This window comes from Paramisgurnus dabryanus, chromosome 14 (genome assembly GCF_030506205.2).
Source record: "Paramisgurnus dabryanus chromosome 14, PD_genome_1.1, whole genome shotgun sequence".
Taxonomy (NCBI): domain Eukaryota; kingdom Metazoa; phylum Chordata; class Actinopteri; order Cypriniformes; family Cobitidae; genus Paramisgurnus; species Paramisgurnus dabryanus.
In genome coordinates this window covers 32053458-32081331 of record NC_133350.1, presented here as the reverse complement: position 1 = coordinate 32081331, position 27874 = coordinate 32053458, and the positions used below count along the sequence as shown (strand labels likewise).

Here is a 27874-nt window from a genome sequence, read left to right as displayed (position 1 = left end):
TTATGGTGGCCAGCAGAAAGGGAAAGCTGTCACTAAGCAGAGGATGTCTCATTGGATAATTGATACTATCGCCCTGGCTTATAATCTTCAGGGTATTCCTTGCCCCTTTAATTTGAGAGCGCACTCCACACGGAGCGTTGCCTCATCTTGGGCTCTAGCTCGTGGTTCCTCGGCAACAGACATCTGTAGAGCTGCTGGTTGGGCGACACCTAATACGTTCATTAGGTTTTACAGTGTTCGTATTGAGCCTGTATCCTCTCGTGTTCTTTCCTCACCAGGGGGAGCACGGAGAACAGTCTCACAGGTCGGCTTGCAGCCTCCATCTGATGCTTCATAACTGTATCAGTATGGAAGGCCTTCAGAACAAAAATGCGTAATGGTTTGAATTGTTCTTCCTCCGCTGCCTTGGCAGCCTTTGTTGCGGAGCATTGGCTGTCAGCCTTCACTAGCTGCATCCTCGCGAACCTACGTGTTGGCTCGGGCTCCACATTGTGTCCCACCGGGTTCCTTTGTGAGTATTTTTCCGTGGGGTTAATCCTACTAGCCCACGTTTCCCTTAGCAGAGCACTGCTTTGCTTACACAGCCACGGCTGTCATTTTTACCTCAACTACGGTTGACTTTCGCCCACCATTAACCCTTAAGACGGGTGGTGGCTTCCGCAGCGTTCCTATCCCGCTCAGGTAGGGCGCTTCCCAGTTGCTGGCACTTCTGTGGGGTTAAAGGAACATCTAGTGCCCGGCCTTCTGCCTTAAAACCTAATTCTCCTCCTCCTTAAGTGGAACCGGAGGGCTTTACGCAGACACTGGAAGAGGTCAGCCCCTAGTGGCGTTTTGATAGGGATTCCCAATTCGTCGGTCACGACGTGACGTCGTAGTGACCGACTGAAAGGGAACGTCTCGGTTACGGATGTAACCCTCGTTCCCTGAAGGAGGGAACGGAGACGTCACGTCCCGTCGCCACAGGTGCTGCCACCTGCTGTTAAGGCCGGTCACACTTTCCGGCTTTCTCAGCGAAAAGAAGCTATTTTCCCTATTTGCACCTGCTGCTTATAAAGGCACCTGGCGGGGCGGCGCCAGCATTATGCAAATATCTCAATGCCAAGTTCATTGGCGTTTTAGTAGTATACGAAGCAGATTGGTCTCTCTAAGCGAGTTCCCAATTCGTCGGTCACGACGTGACGTCTCCGTTCCCTCCTTCAGGGAACGAGGGTTACATCCGTAACCGAGACGATTTCATGCACACAATGACTGTGCGCTCCTGTTTACATGTTTAAAACAATCCACTAGAATATCAATGACATGAACCTCACACACGTTTTTTAGAAAGTTCTCCAGATGCGTTTAGCCTGAAAGCTTTCAAATATGTATGCATCAGGGGGCGTATTACAGAAAAGTCTTAACTTTAAAATCTTATCTTAACTGTTTGGTAACCATGGTAATTTCAGTTAGGACCTCATTTAAGACAAAAGCTATTATAGAATGATGTTCCTAAATGCATTATCTTATCTTAACTGCAGATAGGAAAGTGGTATTACAGAAGCATCCTAACTTGACAAAACATCCTAAAAACGGTCTTAACTTTAGGGTAACCTCACAGGTGTCCTAACTTAAAACTTCAATGAGAGCCAGCTGAAACAATCACATTATGATAGAGCTGTGGGAGAATGACATTACATTTTTAACAAAGTGGAGGATGAAAAACATCAATGTTTGTTTTTGGATTACTCTTTGAATGTTTTTTACCTTCACACATTCACATAATCACAATGTTTCCACTAGTTGAGCGATCTTTCAATTTCTGTCATCCCTCATTATTAAAAAACAGTTATCTTATCCGTGAACACTTGATGGGATTATAGTGAATACAGTACACACTTGACTCAGCATCTATTTCTTCTCATGTGTCTATCAAATGTTGAAATGTACAATAGTATCCTAGCACTTAGGAAGAATATTTTTTTTAATTTTTGTAAGTCACATTTGCTAAATGTTTAAATTGAATGGTAACTGATGTGCTAAAACACTAATACAAAAACACAGACTATGATTACTATGAATTTAATCAAATGTATTTTTCTGGCCCATTGAAATTAAAAGGACAATTATTTTGTTTACTGTAGCAGCAGCTCACGCATTGCTGGTTGCTTGGTAACAGACATGACAGTTGATAGCCGAACATGATTAAGCGATTTGGGATTTCCTAACTAGAGATGAGATAAGATTTGGTGAAATAAGATGAGAATCCTAAATCAATTTAAGATTTGCTTCTGTAATATGAATTTGTGAAAAATCTTAACTTAACACATCATATCTTAAGTTAAGACCTAAGATAGAAAGTTTCTGTAATACGCCCCCTGATCTGTAAACTAAAGATTACCAAACAACACAAATATCTTATCAACAATACTGCATGGGCAATATTTTATATACATATACCTGAAATATGGGTGGAAAGCAATTATATTTTTTAATTGAATTAATTACATGATGTGTCAATCTAATTAATTGCATTTAATCACACATAAATATTGTAAATGGAGAAAATACCCCCAAAGAGTCACATATGCTCACATATAAGGTGATATTTAGTGCAGAAAGGCTTTCCTCTAATAATTTTATATGAACATATTTTTTAATATTTGCAATTAAAAAATATATAATAAAAAAAACTAAGTGTAGATTACAGCATTATTGCTTTTGCAGCATTTAACATTAAAATCAATCACATCAATATACTTTTGTATTCAAAATTACATTAATTTTATTACATAACGCAGTTGTTGTGCAAATGCATTAATGGCACAATTAAACAAGTCATTGAACAGAACGTAAATAAACAAGAAATGCTTTTTCAGATGTAATATATTCTGATTTAAATATTTGAAGTATTTGATATGAAAGTAAATCAACACATTTATTTTGGGTTTTTTTTTACATACATTAAAGCCAGCTCAGGGAGGCTCCAATTGTTAGAAATGTAAGTGTGAGTGCCATCGAAAAGACTGTGAAAGCTCTGTAATATTTCTTTGAATGTCTGTAAAAATGCAAACATTTTGTGAGCTATGCACACTGTGGCCCCTTAAATTTTTTTAGATTATTTTGTGTAAATATGTCTGTTAATGTGGTTTAAAACATGAACTGTGCGCTGTCTTTACAGTATGCGTGTATTTGCTCACTGTCCGAAGCCTTGAGAAGCCTAGATTAATCATAAATACTTAATACTGTATGTGACCATGTTTTTGAAGATAAAGAACCATTTTCTGGATGAAAACATTCAGAACACATGTACCGTATAACACAATGACTAATGAGAATACAATAAACATTACATACATAATATAAAGGGGGTGGGCAAACTTTTATTACTCGAGGGCCACATCAGGTTTAGAAATGAAGGCGAAGGGCTGCATACTATGAACGACAAATGTCGCTTTATTTATTAAATCAACATAAAGTTACTACTGTACTATACACTATAGACTTGCATCTACACCCTACTTTTATAAACTTTTCAGTTTTTGGTCTTTAAAAATGGCAATATTTCCTGGCAAATAGCACATATCGGCTTCTGTCTGATGTTGGTGAGGTATTTTGCTATCCATTCTGTTTTAAACACGCAACATTAAGTGTTTATTTTTCTATTTTGTTGCCCCCTGGCATGCTCACTTTTGGACATTTATGGTATTGCATTAAATGAGTCATTTTGAACCTACACTGTTAAATATAATTACAAACTGCTTTGCGGGCTTTGCCCGATGGGCCCTAGTTTGGCCACCTCTGATATAGAGGAATGTGTTGTTTGTGTTGTTCTAGGATTACACATTTTTTATTTGACCTACAAAAATGTGCACAGCTAAAATCTAAAAGAGAACTAAACAAGCCCAACTATCAATAACTGTAAAGAAACAGATGTGCTTTTCACTAAGAACTAGCAATAAACAGATATGAGCAAGGCCACATGAAGTCAATGTCATCAGAACTGATCAGACTAAACAAGCTTCAGGTCAAGTCATCTGGGAAACACACTGACCAGAAGAAAACCAAACAGAGATATGTCCTATCAGAAACACAGACAGCTGCATGTAGACTCATCTCAAATCACAAGCCTCGGAAAACTAGAGCACCATTTGATACAAATGTAATATGACATTTGGAAATATGCATAGCAAGGTTTTTTTTTGTTTTTTACAAATCTGTGTTATCATTAGAGGTGTAAGGTAGCTGAGTTGCCAAATAGATATTTAAAGCAATGGTTCATCCAAAAATGAAAATGACCGCATACATATGTCCATCATCTTTAATAGAAACACATTTCAGTTATTTTAGAAAATGTCCTAACTTTTCCAAGCTTTATGGGGTCCCACTTATGTCAAGCCCAAAGAATGTGCTTCTATTCTTCATAAAAGTAGTCCAAACGGCTAATACAGGCCTTCTGGGGGTAATCGATGAAATTTTGTAAGAAGAATATCAATATTTAAAATGATATAAACTATAATAACTATCTTCCGGTAAATTTCAACACGCATTCACTAGATAGTAGCGTAGTGTACAATGCGCAGGATCCATTGAGAAAAGACTCCCGCGAGAACCGTGCGTTGCGAGTTGATTAAGCTACAGATACGATAAATCAATATCTGCTTGTCTTATATCGAAATCATTCAACATTTTCCTTAAAATGCTCGTTGTTTTGCTCCATCCGCCCCCTTGTTCATCATGCCATTACATCACTACACAGCAAATCTATGGAAATGTGTGCTCACTACACTATGGCTGGATCCGATTTTTTTGAGAACCCACGTACATCATCTTTTAACAGCGACTTGTATCCTATATCAGCATTTACACTTGGCAAATCAATTCAGGGTAGGCATACTTAAACCTCAGAGAAGGTAAAATTTTGTGATATGACACAGACAAAATGATTACACAAGATTACAGAGCTTTATTTTCGTTGTTTTCTTTAGCGTTGCTAAACATAGTCTTGTGATCGCTGGTGGCGTCCACCTGAGTTGATGTCATTTGCCAGCGTTGTATTTTCAATGATGCACGACACGTCTTGAGATGGGAATATCCGATCTGTCCACTTACATTGCGGAAGCAAATGCATCCAATTCCTATCAAATTTATTTCCACATATGAATGAGGCTTGAAACCAATCGGAGAATATGTATTTCATGTCCGTGGGTCATTTTCGATCTGTGCCACTTGAGTAGGGAAAGAGTCACTTCAAAAATGCGGTGTAAATGCAACCTAAAACTCTCTAGTGAATGCCGAGGAGTCTAAGATGGCGTTGATACCAACAGCTAGTTATTTTTATTTGTTTTAAATAGTTTTAAATATGGATATTTTCACACCGATTACCCTCAGAAGGTCTGTATTTATTCCCCTGGAGCAGTTTTTTTTTGTTTGTTTGTTTTGTGAAGGATGAATGAACATTCTTTCGACTTAAAAATGTGGACCCCATTTTTAACTGTTATAAAAATTGAAAGAGCTAGGACATTTTCTAAAGTAACTGGAAATGTGTTTGTCTGAAAAATGATGGACATGTGTATCTCAGATGGCTTGAGGGTGAGTAAATATTATTAAATAATAAGGTAATTTTCATTTTTGCCCAAAATATAACTCAGTATCAGTGATAACTTAAAACAACCGTTACTTATTACACTTTACACCATAGGCATTCTGTACAGAAACATTGCATATACAGTACTGCTTTGGCCTGTTGCTGTAATACGTCCATCATTTTGGTATGGATAAGACATCAGCCATTTACCCAGAAAAAGGGCATTTACAATGGCCTCTTTGTACCTAAATTGTTTCCAAGAAAAAAATAATGTCTACTGTCTTTTTTGTGACGTCACGCTGAACAGATCCTGCATCGTAGCTCCGTCGAGTTCATCATCTAAAAGCTTCTTTTTACCATCTTATTCCTATTTATATAATATAACTTATTAGTTTTACATAGGAATACTTTACCGTGACGATTATTGAGCAGTACTACCACGTGAAACTATTTATCACTAATAAACACCCAGTGTTAGCTTATAGCCCGCTAGCATCCACACGGTGGAGGCTGAAGCTAGCTTTTTCCGATCTAATGGCGGATTCATCTGATATATGCTTTTCTGACCTATCCTCACCTGAGCGGGAAGCTGTGGAGGAGTTGTTTCCCGGTTTTAGCAGATCCAAGGCGAGGTACAGCGCCCACTTCACCCTGCCTTCCGACGTCCACAAGCGAGCAACAAACATGCATTCCACGCGATGCAGCTTCACGGACCGTGAACGACATGAAAGCGATCGGGAAGCTGTGGAGGAACCGCTGCCCGGCCTTCGCAGATTCAGCAAGCCAAACATCACCCTGGACCCAGACGTTCGCAGGCGACCGAGGCGTGTCACAACCGAACACCCCACGCGATGCAGCTCCGGGGACCGCGTTCGGGTAAACGAAGACGCCATCGCCCAGCATGAAAGCGGTAAGACTCCGCTTGTTATTGTAACATGTACTACTTGCCACATGTATAGTTTAGCTTCTGCTGTTAGCATAGAGGGGTTTACATGCTCTAAGTGTATTGAAGTATTAAGGTTAACTGAGAAGGTTGCTGAACTAGAATCGCGCATCCGAACGCTAGTTGAGGATAGCAAAACCGCTAATGTTACGGTCGCAAATAATCTATCGAGCGAAAAGACTAATTGCTCGGTTCCGACATCAGATGCTAATATAAATATTACAAATACTGTATCGAGCGCGCATAGTGTTTATCAAAATACACATGGCTCGGTTCCGTCATCAGAGTCAAGTCGGCGGTCAAACTGGGTGACTGTTAGGCGGCATAGTCATATAAGGCGTCCTTCTAAGACCCATAACGTAACGACAATTTCTAACAGATTCGATCCCCTAAGGAGTATACCAGCTGAAACACCTTTTAAAAGTGCCCTGGTCATTGGAGATTCTATACTCAGGAACACTAACATTGAGGCACCAAACACCATAGTCGACTGTATACCGGGAGCCAGAACGTCTGACATTAGATCCAAACTTAAAGTGCTGGCTAATGCTAAGCGGAAGTTTTCTAAGATTGTTATTCACGCCGGCACGAATGACACTAGGCTCCGCCAGTCGGAAATCACCAAAGATAATATTAAGGAGATGTGTGAAATTGCAAAAACAATGTCAGACAATGTAATATGCTCTGGTCCCCTCCCCGCCTACCGGGGAGATGAAACACATAGTAGATTAGTGTCTCTCAATGGATGGATGTCAAAGTGGTGCCCTCAGCATAACGTAGGGTTTATAGACAATTGGAAGCATTTCTGGGGAAGACCATTTCTCCTAACCCGAGATGGCCTTCATCCGTCATCGGAAGGAAGTGCTATACTCACTAAAAAGCTGATCAATAGTCTTAATTCTGATATAGTCTGACTATCCAGGGCCCAGGTCAGGAAACAGACGGATCGGCTTAACCGTCCATCTGTTAGCTGCCGTGATATGTCAAGACCACTTATATCCCAGCACTTGGAGTCAATCTTACCGAAATATCAGCACATTTCAACTGTATCTGTTCCCCGAACAAATAAATACAGGGCACCGCTTGTTACATCTGGTACAAATCTGATTCAAATAAAATTAGAAAACAATACATTAACAGATGAATCTCGAATGTTAAAATTCGGCCTTCTTAACATTAGATCGCTTACCAATAAAGAACCTATTGTCAATGAAATAATTACAGACCAAAACTTAGATGTACTCTGTTTAACAGAAACCTGGCTTAAAGCAGACGACTACATTAGTTTAAATGAATCCACCCCACAAGACTATTATTATAAACACGAACATCGATTAAAGGGGAGAGGGGGTGGTGTAGCTACAATATACAACACAATTTTTAAAGTAAACCAAAAATCTGAGCTAAAATTTAAATCATTTGAAGTAATGTTGTTAAATATGGAAATAACTGATCGTAACCACAAACAGCTTTCTTTTGCTTTAGCGACAATCTATAGACCACCGGGCCACCATGCAGATTCCCTTAATGAAATAGCAGATTTCCTATCTGAGCTTGTAGTCACTGTAGATAAAGCTCTTATTGTTGGTGATTTTAATGTCCATGTGGACAACCCAAAAGACGCGTTAGGACGTGCGTTTATAGATGTTCTAAATTCTCTCAATATTAGACAAAACGTGACAGGGCCAACGCATACTCGTAATCACACATTAGACTTAATTCTGTCACTCGGACTCAATATTAATGACGTCGAAATATCACCTCAGAGTGATGCAGTTTCTGACCATTACCTTGTGTCATACACTGTACTTCTAGATAGGATCACTCAATCTACAACATGCTACCGACTAGCCAGAACAATAATTTCCACCACTAAAGATAGCTTTATTAGCACTCTTCCAGACCTGTCCCAAATGAAACATGTAGCAGATAACTGTGACGATTTAGATATTGAAATAGAAAACCTAAACAATGTCTGTTCTAACACATTGGATGCCGTTGCTCCCATTCGAAAAAAGAGATTCAAAGAAAAACCGCCAGCTCCATGGTATGACCATCACACAGCAGCCCTTAAAAAGGCAGCTAGAAAAATGGAAAGAAATTATAGAAGCACAAAGTTAGAAGTATGGCGCACAGCATGGAAACAGAGTGTTAAACACCACAGACAGGCTATTAAAACCGCCAGATCTACATATCTTAGCAAGCTTATAAATGAGAATCATAATTACCCTCGTTTCCTCTTTAGCACAGTTGCGAAACTGACTAGAAACAAAGAACAAACAGAAACCAATAGTAAACTTCAACACAATAGTAACGACTTCATGAACTTCTTTTCTAACAAAATTTCGGCTATTAGGGAAAACATCGTAGCTACCCAGGCAGCCACCACTCTACCCATTAGTTCACTTAACACTAGACTACCATACGAACATCTTGATTCATTTAAACCTACTACAATAGATGAGCTCTCTAAACTAGTCACATCATCCAAATCATCGTCCTGTATATTAGACCCCGTTCCCACAAAACTACTTAAAGAAGTATTCCCTGTAGTGTCAACCCCGGTTCTAAACATCTTTAACTCATCGCTAGAAATAGGATACGTTCCAACAGCTTTCAAACTAGCAGTTATTAAACCGCTGATTAAAAAACCACAGCTTGACCAAGGAGAACTTAATAACTTTAGACCAATCTCAAATCTCCCTTTTCTTTCGAAAATATTAGAAAAGGTAGTGGCAAGCCAGTTACGCACATTCTTGACAAATAATAGTACATATTAGGGTTGTTGCGGTGACAGAATTTTCCCACCGGTTAATCAGCGCGTGACAAACCCGGTTTTACCGGTTTCACCGGGTGGGAGGGGCTTATAAATGCACAGAAGTGCGCATTTTACTTTCACTTTTGAGTTAGATGCAACTGTTGTTTAAATCCAGCGCTTGCGTACGCTGCGTTAAATCGCGTATGAATTTGCGTGCAAATGTGAGTGCAACAGCTGGTTTAAGTGCTTGAGTCAATGTGCGCAGGTACTTCTGACAGAAACCCGCCAGTCCCAAGCAGAGCAACCGGCTATTCCTCCATAAAGCGCTGCTTGAATGATGGGTTTATTATTATTTATTATTATTCTTAATGAAAAACACAACAACAAAACGATCTCGCCTATATTAAACATCATATGTATCTTATAACAAAAACGAGTAAGCACGCGGCTTCTGCCATCGTCTGCTGGCCGCAGTCTGACAGGAATGAAATCTGACACCCGCAGCCGCTGCTTTGTGATGACGCGCGTTCAGCTCCGCTGGATTCAGCCAGCAGACACATACAGTTGTAAGTGTTTGCTCTCTCTAACAAAACTAAATGATTTAATTACACGAAAATATCAAAACGACGGTGAAAGACGGTGTCGCGGTGGGCAAGTGATCTAACCGGTGAGAGGCTGAAGCACCGGTAATCACCGTTTCACCGACTATCGCAACAAGCCTAGTACATATGAAAAGTTCCAATCAGGATTCAGGCCCCACCATAGCACAGAGACAGCGTTGCTTAGAGTTACAAATGACCTCCTATTAACATCCGATCGTGGTGAAATCTCAATTCTTATATTACTAGACCTTAGTGCAGCATTTGACACAATAGACCACAGAATCCTACTCAATAGACTAGAAAACTATGTTGGTATCAGTGGTCAGGCGCTAGCCTGGTTAAGGTCATATCTAACCAATCGCTATCACTTTGTTTATGTAAATGAGGAAGAGTCATATCACTCCCTGGTTAAATACGGTGTACCGCAGGGATCAGTTTTAGGTCCTATCCTGTTCTCGTTATACATGTTACCCCTAGGAGACATTATCAGGAAACATAACATACGTTTTCACTGCTATGCGGATGATACCCAGCTTTACATCTCCTCGCATCCCAGCGAAACACACACGTTTTCTAAGCTAAAAGACTGCATTAGCGATGTTAGTGACTGGATGGCACATAACTTTCTTAAGCTCAACTCCAATAAGACAGAGGTACTTATTATTGAACCAAATCGCTACAAACATAATATGTCAGATTACAAATTGCACATAGATGGCTGTACTGTGGTGCCATCTTCCACGGTTAGGAACTTAGGTGTGATGTTCGACAGCAACTTATCCTTTGATAGTCATATCGCCAACGTCTGCCGCACAGCATTCTTCCATCTTAGAAATATCTCAAAAATACGCCATATGCTGTCTACATCTGACGCAGAGAAGCTTATTCATGCTTTTATGACCTCTAGAATAGACTATTGTAACTCGCTACTCGGGGGATGCCATTCAAATCAGATCAACAAGCTTCAGCTAGTTCAAAACGCTTCTGCAAGGGTACTTACTCGATCTAAGAAGTATGACCACATAAGCCCAATTCTGGCATCTTTACACTGGCTACCAGTTAAATATCGCATCCAATTTAAAATATCACTAATCACCTACAAAGCTTTAAATGGCTTAGCACCCTCATATCTTAGAGAATTACTATCAGAATACAATCCATCACGCACACTACGGTCGCAAAATTCTGGCCTATTGATTATCCCTAGACTATCAAAAGTGTCTAAAAGTGGAAGATCCTTTTCCTACTTAGCCCCTAAGCTCTGGAATGATTTACCAACCGATGTCCGAGAATCAGACACAGTCGATCATTTTAAATCTAGACTTAAAACTTTTCTCTTCAACAAAGCATTCGCATAATTTGTCTAGTAAAGGTTCTTAACTCGCAATAGTTATTTTCACGGAACAAAGCACTCACGGTCATAACACAGACCAACCAAATAAATAAATAAAAACCTTTTCTGCATGAACACTTAAAATGAATTGCATTAAATAGTTTGCCACCGTTTGCCACTGAACCTGCATTAACGACGACAGTGGGGCTTCCGGCCTTAGTCAAACGGTTTGGCACGTATGGTCGGGTTGCGATTTTGGTGCTTTCGTGTGTCTTGTGAATAGTATGCCATACAGACCCGTTTGCCACTGAACCTGCATTAACGACGACAGTGGGGCCTCCAGCCTTAGTCAAACGGGTTGGTATGTATGGTCGGGTTGCGTTTTTCGCGCTTTCGTGTGTCTTGTGAATAGTATGCCATACATACCAGTTTGCCACTGAACCTGCATTAACGACGACAGTGGGGCCTCCAGCCTTAGTCAAACGGGTTGGCACGTATGGTCGGGTTGCGATTTTGGCGCTATCGTAAGTCTTATGAATAGTATGCCATACAGACCCGTTTGCCACTGAACCTGCATTAACGACGACAGTGGGGCCTCCAGCCTTAGTCAAACGGGTTGGTATGTATGGTCGGGTTGCGTTTTTCGCGCTTTCGTGTGTCTTGTGAATAGTATGCCATACAGACCCGTTTGCCACTGAACCTGCATTAACGACGACAGTGGGGCCTCTCAGCCTTAGTCAAACGGGTTGGCACGTATGGTCGGGTTGCGATTTTGGTGCTATCGTAAGTCTTATGAATAGTATGCCATACAGACTCGTTTGCCACTGAACCTGCATTAACGACGACAGTGGGGCTTCCGGCCTTAGTCAAACGGGTTAACACGTATGGTCGGGTTGCGATGTTTTTGGCGTTTTCTCCTGGTCCTGTAAATGGTATACAATATAGACCCGTTTGCCACTGAACCTGTATTAACGACGACAGTTGGGCTTTAGGCCTTAGTCAAACGGGTCGTCAGGTTTCATTTTTTCTTAAAGATCGGAAGGTGACCCTTATTTACCATATATACCCTCGCATTGGGCCCCCAATTTGCTAAATCCTCAACTGTGGATAACATAATTATGCCGCAATATTTAGTCTGTCTGGAACTAAGCTGAGTTAAACCACATCACTGTGTGACACTTCAATACATATGAACGGCCGCTACGCTAATACGATTTTGTTTTTTTCTCCCTGTCTCGTCCTCGACCCGAGGACGAGACAAACAGACCCAGTCCCGGTAGATGTGAAAGTCGGCACACCTCTGATCTACTGGCTGTCCTTCAACGTTATGCCCAGCTGATACCTGACCAACGATCACCGGCAGAACCGCTTAATCTCCGCTAAATCTCCATTTCCGTTCTCCCAAGGGTTTTTCCCTCCTAGGACTTATTTTTCCTCGGATAAAAGCACGGGGTTTTTTTTCTCCTAGGGGGTTTTTCACCCCGGGGAGGCAGCCTTTTTGGGCTTTACCTAGCTTCCTCTTCTATACGTTGCTTTAGTAATACGTGCAATTATAATATTGAGTCATAGCCGCAGCAAATTTAACTGCTCATGCTTTCATGTATTTTGTTGTGCTATCTGTCGTTTTCTGTGCTTTTCACTGCTTCTATTTATGTAAAGCTGCTTTGAAACAATTGACTTTTGTGAAAAGCGCTATATAAATAAAATTGAATTGAATTGTCTTATCTTAAATATAAAGACCACTTGAATATTCTGGTAAAAACACAATCTGCAATAACTACAGACATTTTAAGACTTTTAAGACATTCAAGATGTTAATTGTATTGTGTTCTGAGGTGATGTGTGAAAAAATGAGAAAATTCCTTAATCAGACGATCGTAGATAAAGTTATACATACAGACATCTGGGCCCTCGTCCGATCCGTCCGGGCAGTCCTTCTCCCCATCACACCGCCAGCCTTTTGAGATACACGTCACCTGATCCCTGCATACAAACTGTTTGGGGCTGCAGGTTTTTGGAGCTACAAAATAAAGCAAAGCAAGAACAAATAATGAGTGAATGTGTTGATGCATTTTGCTTTTCAGTAACATTTTACAAGGCTCGAACACATTTAAAAACTGATACAGTTTTCTGCTAAAGTTGAGGCGCTTGTAGGAATTTGCAGAACTTAATATAGTCGAGTTCAAAAATAAAATCCTTGCCTTTTAAAGCGTCATCACAGTTAAGGTCAAATATTAGCTAGCCCAACCTGAAAATTTTATGTTATATATTTTAGAAGTCTGAGATTTTATTAAAAAGATGTCATGGAAAATATCTGGTAAAATTCTAATTGACCTACAATCCTGAAAAGAAATAAAAAACCTGATCATGAGTTTTTGCAGGCTAGATTTTGTAGTAACATAAGCTATCCAGTATTGGACAGTGCGTGTTCAGGGTGTCGTGTGTGGCTCATCAGGGCAAAATATTGTTGCGTCCAAAACCACCTATTTCCATTCTATATAATAAGGAAGAAGCAGTAGGCATACGAGTAGTGTGTCTGAATACATATTATTCCAAAAACAGTAAGCCCGGATGACCTACTACCTCCGGTTAGATTTTGAAGTGTGCATACGACAGACACTTCACTATCCCATGATGCCCCAGAAGAAGAGTTATCCAACGAAGAAGATGAGGCGTCGTCGGCGATGCGTCTGTTTTCGCGCTGTTATGACATGACGTGATGAATGGCGATGATGGCGTGATGAATGGCAAAATGGCGGATGTGGAACGTCGAATCGCATTCACACTACCAGGATTCATACTATACAGTACTCATTCAGTATGTACTGTGCAATATGTGGTTTCGGACGCAGCCTATGTGTTTGGTACATCATGCATCGCATGTTGTGTCAAAATAAGTGCCTGCCGCATACGTGTCGAAAGGGTTCATATTTTGACATGACACACATGATGATTTTGATGGCATTCGTGCCTCCTCGGAAAAGAAGTCTTGAATGTCCAAAACCGCTTCTTTCAGGATTTTTTTTTGAGGAAGTATTTCTTTTAAATATTTAAACACAACTTTGTTGATATAAGGGTTTATACCATGGTCTGTTTATATACTCGATTCTGATTGGCTGGTAACCACTGGTAACCATCGTAACACAGTTACATTTGCAGAGCGAGTGAGAGAGAGAGCGAGCGAGGGGACAGACTTTAAAGAAGAGACGCACACAGCCACAGGTAACTCGTGCATGCATCTCTCTCTCCCTCTCTCTCTCGGGTCCGCTACGCATCGGGTGGTTCTTCGCCTCTACGTCATGCATTAAAACTTTTTAATGCATGGCTAGCCATGGATTATCCCTTACTTAATATATGGTCAGACATTTGCACATGTCATTATAACAGTTTGACAGCAACCCAATTTTAAACCTGATTGGTCTGCTTCTATTGAAGACATTGGTTTTCCCAAAGGAAATTTTAAAATGGCAAAATGAATGGCGGAGAAACTTTCAGAAGTCAAGTCCATGGAAAAGCGTGCGGTCACTCTTAGGCTTCAAAGCAAACATCTCTTTCCTGCTTCTCTCCTGACACTACATGTTTGGATTCAGAGCAGCATGCCTCCACATATCCAGGTCAATGTTCCCATACCGGTGTCAGTGATGCAATGAGTCTGGAGGCCATCAAAAGACATCTTGTTCTGGTTTGGCTGCAGAAGGTGCAAAAAATGTGACTGCTTTTCATTGGTAAACTATTTGGATTTAAGTGCAAATTCATTCCAGACCCTTTTCTCAAAGGAGCTCTAAAAACAGAGTCCACTATCTGTACTGTAGCTCTAGACATAAACATCAAGAGAAGCAGACCAGATTATCAACTCAAACTTCCTTTAACACACTCTCAGTCTCTCTCTCTCTCTCTCTCTCTCTCTAAAGGTGGAAACTGAAGAGTATTATGACAGAGATTAGTCTGCTTCACTGATAATGATTATTACTGCTGTGAGCTAAAGAATAGACATTTAAATCTGGATTTACTGTGAACTTTATTATTATTACACCTGTGAATTTTAGATTAAACCGTATGGAGACAATGGTTCATGCAATACATTTGGCCTCTAATTACTTTAAAACCTATTTTAATACAGTAACAGTGTGTGTGCTTTTCCTGAAAGAAAACAACATAAACTGCATGTCAACTTAACTGATAAACTGCTAAAACAATGAAAACAATATTGTTAAAGTAAGTTTTTTAACTTGACACTAGAGTATGTATAATCTACAATCTGCTGACAGAAATAGCACCACTAACTTTACAAAATATATAACTTGCCAAAAATGTTAGTGGCAGGTTTCTTTATATAAACTTTGACCAATGATTATTTTAGGGCAGTCCATGGCTGCAAAGACATGAAAAGAGTCTTTATGCGGCTTTCTGACAGTGAGAGGTTAGTGTACACACATACATATAACCAGAGATGTATAGTAACGAAGTAGAACTACTTCACTACTGTAAATAAGTACTAAAAGACAGTATCTGTACTCTACTGAAGTATTATTTTTTTCTCCTACTTCCACTTTTACTTCAGTACATTTTTTCTTTGAGTTTAATACTTTTACTCCAATACATTTTTTATGTGCTGCATAGTTACTCGTTACTCTCAAATGTTACGAATCATGGTCACATGGTGGTCTGAACCAATTGGAGATAGTAAAGGGCGACCCCTCCCAACCTCTCACTCACAAATATGAGCCGGGGTTGTTGACAAATGTGAAGCGAAGAGAGAACCAAAGTGCGCGAGAAAGACAGAGAGAGAGAGAATGCGCAAGAAAGGGCGAGTGTGCGCGAAAGAAGGAAACCTAAATTCAATGAAACACCTTGTACCTTTACCTATTACCATTTTATCGACTAATATTTCATTAATTCTGAATTCTCTATCGCCATATCAGTTAAATTAATCTGAATTATCTGAACATTCATGTCCTTGTACTCCTGCTACAGCCAAAGGAATTGTAAGTGTCCTTTAGCTTAAACATTTGAAATAATATAAACAATATTATATTCAAACTTTTGACTGTTTTCTTTAATAACTACATTACACAATACTTGTACTTTTACTTTCAGTACTTGAGTAGTATATTTTAAAATAAACTACTTGCAATACTTAAGTACAAAGCATGTTTAATACTTTAGTACTTCCACTTAAGTGCTGTGCTTAAAGAGCACTTCAACTTCTACTCAAGTCACTTTTTTGATAGAGCACTTGTACTTTTACTCAAGTCTGGGTCGCTAGTACTTTATACATCTCTGCATATAACTGCAAACCCAAAGACTTACAGTACTATTACAACTAAGGCATTCTGCATGCCTCATATTGTATTACAGATGTATTATTTTAATACATTTTAAATATATTTCTATAAGTGTGCTTGCATAATCTAATACGATTATTCTTATGTAATGTAATAAAAGTGAACACGTTTGTTGACAGGAAAAAGTTTGTAAAATTCCTTGATTTTTGCCTTGAATTATACTGATCCCAGCATACTGAATTTATTCTGCCTATGTCTGTTTAAATTTGACTAGAGAGAAGATCAGAGAAAAACACAATTAGTTGGAGGCCGAAATCGAAAACATATCACACTCCATATCCTCTATAGCAATTTTTTGTTAACTGTAAATTAAAAGCAACACTTTTAAACACACATTGTGAATTCTTGTTTCACTGTTTTTGCACAGTACTGTTCCATCTTCGATCCCTTTCCTTGTTGATTTGAATTGGTTAAGTCTGTCATTTGGTGCCCAATGACACACAGCCCTCTCACATGCCTATCATATTGCTTAGTTGATCTGTTACATGTGCAGCTCAGACATTCACGTAACCCTGCTGAGTGATCAGAAAATTCGCACTACCAGATTAATGTAATGTTTCTGTTGAGAAACGTCAAGACTCTCTATAACAATGTACAATTTAAATAACAGTACAACCACAGATTAAGTTGTTAAGACTAAAAGTTCGTAGCTTGTTACAAATCTACAATAATGCAAGATTGAAGCAATGGATTGACATCAATTTATATATTGAATTAAAAATGAGAGCAGAGCTCTGTTGTGTATCAGTTTCTTAACATTGCTTGGATAAAGGCTTTGGAAATGCCAGGTGTGTGATGTTCACTTGTATCTTCAGGAACTGACACAAATTTTTTGGCTTAATGTTTGTGTAAAAAATTTACATTTGATACTTATTTAGATTTTATTGTAGGCTATTTTGTTATTAAACTACAAACAAAACATTTTCTCTTTAAAGGGATAGTTCACTTTAAAATTCTGTCATAATTTACTCGTCCTCATGTTGTTTTAAACCTGTATGAATTTCTGTTTTCTGATGAACACAAAAGAAGATATTTTGAGAAATGATGGTAAACACACAGCAGTAAGTGACCATGGACTTCCATAGTAGGAATAAAAGCATATGATGGAATTTAATGGGTACCCTCAACTGTGTGCTTAAAATCATTTATCAAAATATTTTCTTAGTCATTTATTACAATACTTCCAAAATATTTTTTCCTACTATGGAAGTCTATGGTCACTTACTGATGTGTGTTTACCATCATTTCTCAAAATATCTTCTTTTGTGTTCATCAGAAAAAAGAAATTCATACAGGTTTAGAACAACATGAGGATGAGTAAATGATGACAGAATTTTCATTTTAAAGTGAACTATCCCTTTAAATCTCCTTAAATTCATTCTAGCACAACATTCCTCGACATTGAGGCATTGGGTGTGAATCACATCAATTTTCATGACCATTGACCCTCCCTTGCAAATTCCCTTTACACAACAAAGAGTGTCTTACAAAAGTTAAATCAATATATTGTTGTATGTGAATGAGTGGGTAAAACGGTTTTTACATTTTTTTTTGTAGCAAATTCCCAACTCTACAAGATCCAGTAATTTTTTGTTTGTGAACAAATGTTTAGTGTGTGTCCCTTGGCCTTATTGCAACAACTTTGATTTTTTTTACTAACCAAGCATAAACATAATTTACTTCAATACCACATATTATTTTAGCACAGTTTGTGCTGAATACAGTGTTACTTGATATTAGCCATTAATATGTTTAAAGAAACTGAAAAAAGACTAAATGTAAGAGAAAGTCAGAACCTCTGCCAGAGTCCCAAATTGGTCCGACCCCAGGGGTTTAACCACACGAGCAGCTCATTTCCAGGTGCTTAGCATTAGAAACACACATATCCTCCGCAAATTTATCTCCATCTGAATGCATGAGTTTTATTGCGGAGGAGGCATACATATATTTTTACAGACATGCTCATGAGAAACAATTACTGTCCGTATAAAGCTTTTGACTAGAAACTGAAGAACTTCTTGTAATTTACTCAGTATGATATGATGGTTCTTGGGATGAATGGGTTTGAGAAACTATTTCACAAGTGTAAAACGGTGTGTGCATAGGTGCAAAACTACAGCCATGCGCATTACTTGACATAACAGCTTTATCATAGCTTGATCATGTTGTTTCTGTGCACGATGTTGCCTCTCTTCCACTTTCATTTGCAACTTGAAATGCTTTAATTTCAGCACTCTGGTGTTGTTCCTTATCCTATGGCAAAATAGTTTATGGTTTTCTTCCTCTTCAATGACTAAAAGAAATCAAAGTGGTAACTTGCTGTAGAGAACTTTTCTTCCTGGTTAGATATGCTGGAACAAATGGTTGACTGCATGAAGTCCCTCATTTCCACTGCATATCCATACTGCTGTTGTTGTCATCATTAAAACAACATTTCATAGAGCAATCCTAATGCTGCACATACGCTGCCTTTAAGCTGCAATATTTCAATGCTATAAGTCAGTTTAAAGACAATTGTGTAATTATTCAGCTCAAGTCAGTCAGTTCAGTGTTGTTTAATTCAGTTTAATAACAACACAATTATTCAATTGTAAAACAAATTTATTTCAATATCAGGAATGCTCAGATCGATCGGCCACAGATCGGCATCGGCCAATAACGGCATTAAATGACTCGATCGGTACTCATTAAATATGCCGATCTCATGAACTAATCTTTCTGTTTACTTTTGTCATTAGAGGGATCCTGAATGCGGCTGCAATAAGAGACCATTTTTAAGCAGTTCGAGCATTGTTATAACCCGTTGCTCATGTGCGACGTGCAGATTTGGATTTCTCTTTCTGCCTTTACAGAGACGTGTATTTTCTATAAGGACACGCTCCGGTCCTAACTAGGGATGCACCGAATATTCGGCCACCGAAAGACTTTTATCACCGAAACAATACGGCCGATATGTTGTGATGACGCAAACAGAAACCGCGACCTGCACGTGCTTGTCTGAAGCAACATGTATGCGGCGTGGATTTATTTAACCGCAAAAAGGCGCTAAAGTACGCACAGAGGCACATGCGGTTGTGTCCGGTCTAGACGTGATCATCACAGAGAGTACGCCCTTCAAAGATCAGAACTCTTGATGTGTAAACTTTAGAGAGAGTCGCGCAAATGTGTCTCATACTGTATAGTCCATTAACATACATGTGCCGAATAAAGCAATGAAAAACAATGTAAAGTTTTTATGCTGCGCTGTTTGGGACTCGCCTTCGTTCTCTATGTGCGCGTGCGTTTAAGGGGCCTCAATAGTGCACACACGAGTGAGACGCAAACAAGTGAACGTAAAATCTTTCTGTTATTGACAGGGCACTTATGAACAAAATTATCTCCAAAGTATTCTTTTTCTAATAAAAACATTAGTTTATGTCTTAAGTGTATGTATAGATTACAGTCATAAACCAGTCTCTGCTTATTTAAAGAGACAGTAACCTCAATTAACCTACTTAAGTCTAACAAAGAGACAATTAACTCTAAAAATAATAATAAATAATTTATACAATAAAGAAAGTGTTATGACTCATTTAATTCGATTTCTGTACCTAATGCTAATGTTAGCCCTTATTAATGTGCAGCTTTGTTCTTTTTTATAAATGTTTGTAATTTCTTTATTTGTTATTAGATTTTCCCCACCCCCTTTTTGCTGATCTGAAAAATAATCCGATCTGTGCCTCAAAAACTGTAATGTGATCTGAACCGTGAGTTTTGTGATCTGTCACACACCCCTAGTAAAGTTAGTACACAGTGATAGCCATAAATGCATTTGTACTAATAATTTGCATAATAATTTATTTCGGCGTTTCGGGTTTTTTTTTTCGGCCTTGGTTTCCTCATTTTCGGTTTTCGGCCAAGAATTTTCATTTCGGTGCATCCCTAGTCCTAACAGCGCGAAGACACCAAATCGGTATTGGCTCCATAAATCCTGATGGGAGCATCCCTCTTCAATATTAAACTTAAGTCATTGGGGGGATGAAGTGTTAACTGTACCTATGTCTTCATTAATCATTTGTCATCAGAATGTGTCATTATTCAGCTCAAAATGTAATGATAACAGTTTGCAGTGAAGTTCTCATCCTCGATGATGTTAACATTTTCTTCCTCTACTACATTCATTGGGTTCGTTTGAGGCCCTGTACCAAGAATTTCATATAACAAATCGAGTAAACAGCTGACATTGGCTGACTTGACTGTCCACTAAACTGCACTTTGTCTCAGGTGGTTTCACTTTAACCTGACATTGCAAGGTGGCCTTTCAGTTTTGCTGAAAAATGCAGAAGCACTTTGGAATTTTTGTGGAAAAAATTGAAAAATGTTTTTTTTTTGCACAAGTCATCTCTTCATGATTCTGGCCACGTCTGGTAAAATCGCCCACATTCTCATTTGAACAGATCATGCTACTCTACCCCTGTAGTATAATGGCCTAAGTCCTTGGCTGTTTAATTTTGCCTAAGTCAAAAGATATTGAGACTTAGGCAATTTTACGAGCTTTTCTAAATGTCAGCTGCATAAAGAAGAACACAAATCTACTCAACCTCTGAATTTAGTTTCATTTTTTGTGTTTTCTGAGAAACCTGAAAAAATTACTTAGGCAATTATTTTAGGAAGCTGACGATATAGTCCTTCTTCATATGACTGTCTGCCTAAAGCCACAATCTCCCGTCTACAAATTGTACAAAATGCTTCTCACTAGTATTAAAAACTTCTCCTCCACAGACTCCACCTCTGTCACTTAATGCCTAAACTCCACCTAGAGCTTCCTCTTTTGGACATTCTTTTCTGTTTTTGCCCCCCATCACTGTGGTGTAGCTTTTGTTACGGCACGAGTTGCGCCTAAGGCGAGTCGTGTTCACCTGTTCCTCATTTGTTTGATTCCTCTGTTCATCTGTGTCTTGTTTAGTTACTCATCAGTTCTGTGTACGTATACTCCTGCCTCCTGCCTCAATCACACCAAAAGCTTTTTAAACACTTGGAAACGCAAGGCACGCCACACTGCCTTTTTTGGTCACTTTAACTCATTCATTTTTTTTCACAAAAGTTTCACAAAATATTTACAGCAAATTTTCTTCTAAAAATCTATAAACGTAAAAATATATCAAATAAAATAACAGACCCTCTGTTTTCAAACAAAAATGTAAAAAATAAACTCTTAAATATGGGTATTTTTCTTAAAAAATAAAAAAGTTTAGCAAAAAGCTGAAATACTTGCATTTTTGCATTTTTTGAAGGAATTTTATTAGAGATCAGATATAGAACGATTATCAAAACTTACACAGAGTTTAATTAGTAAATAATTTTATGCTTCAGCTTTATTATAAATTGGGTATCTAGTGGATAATCTCAGTATTACAGATTAACATAATACCTCATCCGGGACACGTTTTTTCATGCAAATATTTTCTCTTAATTAACAAGATAACTCGTCAATGTGGGGAAAGAGTTAAAAAAGATCAGTTTGGCATGGCTTTTTATATTGTTAAGCAACCACAATGTAGCTGTCCTGTCAGTCAAATTTTGAGGCGTGATTGCTCTTTTGCAATGGAAAAAGGAATGACGTCGGGCGTTTTTTCGCTCTCAGCGCTCCTTCAAAAATGTGTGTTGCGGCAGGCGACAAAAAATGCAAGGCTTTCGCGTACATAAACAACGCACATAATGCTCATGCCCATAGAAAATCAAAAGTTGTCTGCAACTGCCATAAACGTGTTTGTGTGATTGGCCCCTATGTCAGCCCTTGTTTTATCTTAGTGTTTACCTGCAGTGTTGTGTTGGTAAAAGTGAGTTATCTCTTCATCTCCGTTGCCTTTCTTCACATTACCACAATCATGACACTATATGTCATTTGGGACTCAAAATGTTGGAGATCCAGAAAGCACATAAATAAATATACCACTAAGTAAGTTGAAAATATTAACTGGTTTTTCAAACACATCCTTCATTTAACTCCAAAAGACTATCTATTTATTATCATCTGTTTTATTATTTAACATGTTGAGTCTCTTACAAGTGATATTTTTATAAAAATCTTTTTTGTGTTCAGCAGAAGAGAAAATAATTCATAGTGTCTGGCATGGCATGAGGGTTGCTACCAGGGCCGGAGTGGAGACACTTTTCATTCCGGGAGTTTCAGGCCCAAGACCGTCCCACTTTTTCCATGGTGGAATTCCAAATTAACACTTTTGCCAAATTGGACAAAATGAAGCAACAGTTCCCTGAAATGCATACCTTTATGGTAGGGCCGGCCCAGCCTACCTGAGAAAAGTTTTGGAAAAGACACGCCGAACCAACTCTATGGGGGGGACTGACTCACTTGGTTTAACCCAGGCAGAGGCTGCATGCGGTGTCAAAATGCGGAACGTGTGTAGTGTTATTTAAGAGAAGATAGACTCACTAATGGGACAAATGTAAAAAAAACAAAAACCTTGACCGGCCCAAAAGTGAAGCGGCCTACCAGGAATTATTCCGGTTCTCCCAACTACCCACCCCGGGCCTGGTTGCAACCCTTTTTAAGAGTTTTTCTTTCTTTAATAGGTTAACAGAAGGTCTTGCCAGAAGTCAGAAACATTCCAGGGTGAAAATGCCCGGTTAATCTTACATCAGCTGATCAGTTTGTGGATAAGCTGGTACAATACAAAAATGTGTCTCTTATAATAATCATAAACTCATTACAATTGTTGCACATTGTGACTGAAGTCTACACATTATGTTATGCTTTGATGTATTTCTAGAGAATTTTGCTGATTTTGAGACATATATAAAGATTAGCCAGTTTAGCCAGTTTAACCTAGTTTTTAACCACCTTTAGGATAAGGGTCTTATTTGTTGTTTTTGTTTTCAATGTGAAGTGTGAAGATGCATATCTTTTCAGTTGTCGTTTTAGTGTTTTAACCTAAAAGTACATAACAAAATTGCTGCGCTCAGATTCTTTTTCAGTGATAAAATGTGGTTTTGAAGTAAGTTTTTGTTTTTGTATTTATACACTCAGTCTAAAGGTTATACTATCTATCTATTTTGAAAAAGTAATAAGATTACCTTAATGCATAAAAAAGGTATTCATAGTCAGGCAGCGCATTATGTTTGAAGTTTCTGGTATTTTTGTAATCTTAAAAACCTTCCATTCTTTCCAACTTACAAGCTGATCACAATGGACAATGGTGACCAAACTAAACAATGTTTGAGACAAATAAAATTAAGGGCCAGATTTACTAACAGCGTGCGCCAGCTCAAACCATCATTTTGGCGTTAAATAACGACTGTCGGGATTTACTAAAGATGCGAAGTGGATAATTAGTGCTGAAAGGTGAGGTAATTTTTGAGACTGACCTTATTGCATGTGCATTTCTAGGAGTTTCCCTTTCAGACGCAAACATTTTTCTATTTTTTTTTTTTTGGAATGCCAGAGAAACATATTATTCACAAATATTGTTTGCAAAACCATTTTTTTTTTTTTTTGCTGGAAGAAATAAAAGAGAACTCAGTAGGATAAGTCACACAATAGCAGGTGTTTCAAAACTTATTGTAAACCTTTAATTTTCTATGATGTCTGTGGTGCTGATCTCAAGCACATCAGGCATTAGTAGATCACCTGCACCTGATTAGCTCTGCTTATTTGCGACCCTGAGCTAATGCTGCGTTCCAGGCAGGTTTTTGAGCCTGTGAATCACGACTTCAAAACCACGACTCACGACTGTGAAATCGTACTAGATCGATGTACTCTCAGTTCAGAGTTATGAGTCACGGTTTTGAAGTTGTGATTTACGTCTACGTCTATATTTCCATTGTCCTGTTTTATGTGCATTTTGGAAATGCCAAATTTAGAATAAAAATCCCTTAATTCAAGCTCCACCTTATCTTCTAGATCGTATCACCCCTTTGTCATCTACAATATTTTTAAGATGCACTGACAGGCCTCTTTTTTCTGTCCCTTGTTCCCATTTGAAAACTAAGGGTTATAGAGCTTTTTCAGTCACTCTCCATCATCTGTGAAACCAATTGCCTCTAGACTTGGCACCTTCCATTACCATTTTTAAATCAAGTCTGAAAGCATATCTTTTCAACTTAGCATTTTAATTTCATTTCATTACTGTGTTATTGTTTGCTTTGGTTTTGTTTTCCTTTTCCGTTTTAGTTTATTTTACATTGTTAAGCAGTTTGGATAGCTTTGCTATGTTGAAATGTGCTATTTAAATAACATTTACTTACTTAATTCTCAAAAATATTTTTATGCTCGCTGGAGGTGGTTTTTGTTTTGTGTGAAAAGAGCTAATGTGAATAATAATGGGAGATAGAAACAAATATATGCTAAATAAGTTCTGATGTAGTGAACATTAAACCCATGTTACTAATCGTCTGCTTCTGCTGATGGATTTTTCCCGAAAAGGAAGAAATGAACAGGATTCTTGGCCACAGAACTATCGTTATTTTAAAGCAACACTAAAGAGTTATTGCTCTTTGCTCCCCCTACAGGTTAGACGCGTAATTGTTCATTAGCACTGTCGTAAATACTGCAGCATAGCTGGCTCTGATTGGATTGTAGATCTGCCGTAAAGCAAGTTTTTGTAGTTTTCACTCGAACTACAGGACCACTACTCGACGGTTGGGAACTTCTTTAGTGCGGTTTTGGCCGATAGAGGGCTGCAACGCTAATGTGAAAGTGCCATTCACCCTGTTTTGAGTGGATGAACCACTGAAACTTTTTGGAAACGTTATTTTAAGGTAAAAAAAACTCTTTGGTGTTGCTTTAAATACCTGAACCTAAGGATATTGTCCAGAACTTAAAGGAGACATTTCTGAAGACTTTTTTAAGATGTCAAATAAATCTTTGGTGTCCCTAGAGTATGTATGTGAATTTCTAGCTCAAAAAAACCCACAGATAAATTATTATAACATAAAAAAGCAACTGCTGTGTTCTCAGAAAGTATTCAGACCCCCTTCACTTTTTTCAATTTTGTAATTTGTTAGCCTGACCTATTCTTATTACTCTACACTCAGTACCCCATAATGACTAATTGAAAACATAATTTTAGAAATGTCTATACATTTATTTAAAAGCAAAAACTGAAATATCACATTGACACAAGTATTTAGACCCGTTACTCAGTACTTAGTTGACGCACCTTTGACAGCAATTGCACTCCTTGTGTTTTTTGTTATGACACAACAAGCTTTGCACACTTGGATCAAGAGATTTTCTGCCATTCTTCTTTCCAAATCCTCTCAAGCTCGGTAAGGTTGGATGGGGACCGTCGGTGGGCAGACATTTTCAGGTTTCTCCAGATATGTTTGATAGGGTTCAAGTTAAGGCTCTGTCTGTGTCACTCCAGGACATTTACAGAGATTACTTTAAGTCACTCCTGTTTTGTTTTGGCTTAGGGTTATCATGTTGAAATTATGTGATTTTTCAGGCCAGTCTGAGGTCCTGAGTGCTGTGGAATAGGTTTTCATTGAAGCTATCTCTGTAATTTGCTTTATTCAGCTTTTCCTCAACATTGATCAGTCTCTCAGTCCCTGCTGCTGAAAAACACCACCAAATCATAATGTTGACACCACCATGCTTTACTGTTGAGATGATATTGGACAGGGGATGAGTGGTGTTTAGTTTCCTCCAGACATAATTATTTAGAAATGAGCTAAACACTTTAAATCTTGGTTTCATCAAACCAGAGAATCTGGTTTCTTACAGTCTGAGTGTCCTTCAGGTGCTTTTATGCTACATCCAGTGGGATTTGTATGTGTTTTGCACTGAGAAGATGTTTCCGTCTGGCCACTCTGCCATAAAGCACCAGGTTGTAAGGGTAGTCTTGAAGTAAAACACGTCCTACGAAGAATTTATACCTATTGCACCATCAAGGCGTAGGGAACATATGCGACTAAATCTTACAGTACATTTAGTCAAAGGTTGGCATAAAGTATAAAGTCTTGACTTGTTTTTTATTGGAAAAATATTTCATAATTAAATTTAACCAGACAATGGTGTATCTTTTGCACAGGCTATGTGAGCTGTCTACTTTCATGCATGAAAGAGTGATCAGAGCAGTGTTATTTTGACAGCAGAATTAGTTTTAGTCATAATCTTTTAACGTAAATGCAATTTAGTCATTTAAATTGAATGTAGAACTAAACTAGTCATTTTTAGCCTAGTTTAGTGTACTTGAATGTGCCTTGCTGACAAATACGTAATTGTTGTGATATAAATATTCTTATATATATCCTAAAAAGTCATAACCTTAATATTTCAGAATAGTCCAGTATTAGAGTCCATTAGGTTGTATTTAGGTTGACATTTGTAACATTCATCTCAATGCCTAAATTTACCCTACATTGTTTTACACAGACGGGGGGACACAGTACTTTTAAAATGAAAGTACCAGTTTATTTAAATTGTTTGAATTTGTTTGAAAGCTCTTGTTCTGATTTAATTGACTCGTTCAGTGATAGGTGTGTTTGTTCAGTACATTCAACCAATGATCCTTAAAGGCGCGCACTTGAATGCTATTGGTTTGTGAATTGGGCTCATGGTGGATGAGGGAGAGAAATCAGTGAATAAGAAAAACAATAAAAACATGAAGTCTCTTTACTTGAAAGATTCATTAAAAAAAGTGTAAATCTGATCCTTATTTAGGTCACAACAATAGACAAACACAATGTGTATAAGCTTTTTTGAAAACACCCATTAAACATTAACAGTGCTGTAGGAAAATGTAAGTGAACCCTTGGATTAAACAGCTTGTTGAACCTCCTTTTTTCAGCAATTACTTCAAGCAAGCGCTTTCGGTAGTTCTGAATCAGACCTGCTACATGCCTCTCTCATCTTGGGGGTCCTTGCCCCGAAAAACGTTGTAGATCCGTGGTATATGCAATATCATGTTAATTAAATTATCTGTCATTCAAGCAGTGCAATATTCACCCTTTATTTCATTTAATTTACTTTTTCACCTTTCTTTATCTATATGTGTGAATGTTAGATATGTAGCCTCTGTTCAAACTAAATTGTGACCCGTCACGGAAACCAGTGACACAAGTCGGCAGCACAAGTTTTTTTTTCAAAATTTGTGATTTTCTTTTAATTGCAGAATCTGATAGTTGAGATCATGAAGAAGCCTCTCCATGTTTGAGATAGCAGTTTTTGTATATTTAAACCGTACATTTTAGGGTTTGAAATAGGCTTGTTTTTCCGGAGATTCTAGCGTGCAGCGGGGGGCGTCATTGTCTGTGTGTATATTTACATACTGTGTGGCTTGTGTTTTCGCCCCCGCCCCCAAAGAGACCAGCTTGAACAACTAAATAAG

The 27874-nt window shown here is 38.3% G+C and overlaps 1 protein-coding gene across 1 annotated transcript in view; it reads right to left on the bottom strand.

The window, feature by feature from the left end:
- The window catches only part of lrp1aa (low density lipoprotein receptor-related protein 1Aa), a 263102-nt gene that overhangs the window by 193097 nt on the left and 42131 nt on the right, over positions 1–27874 (bottom strand). The window contains exon 2 of the mRNA XM_065265952.2: positions 13097–13219. Within this exon, the coding sequence (XP_065122024.1) occupies positions 13097–13219 (123 nt within the window). The remainder of the gene's footprint in view (positions 1–13096; positions 13220–27874) is intronic.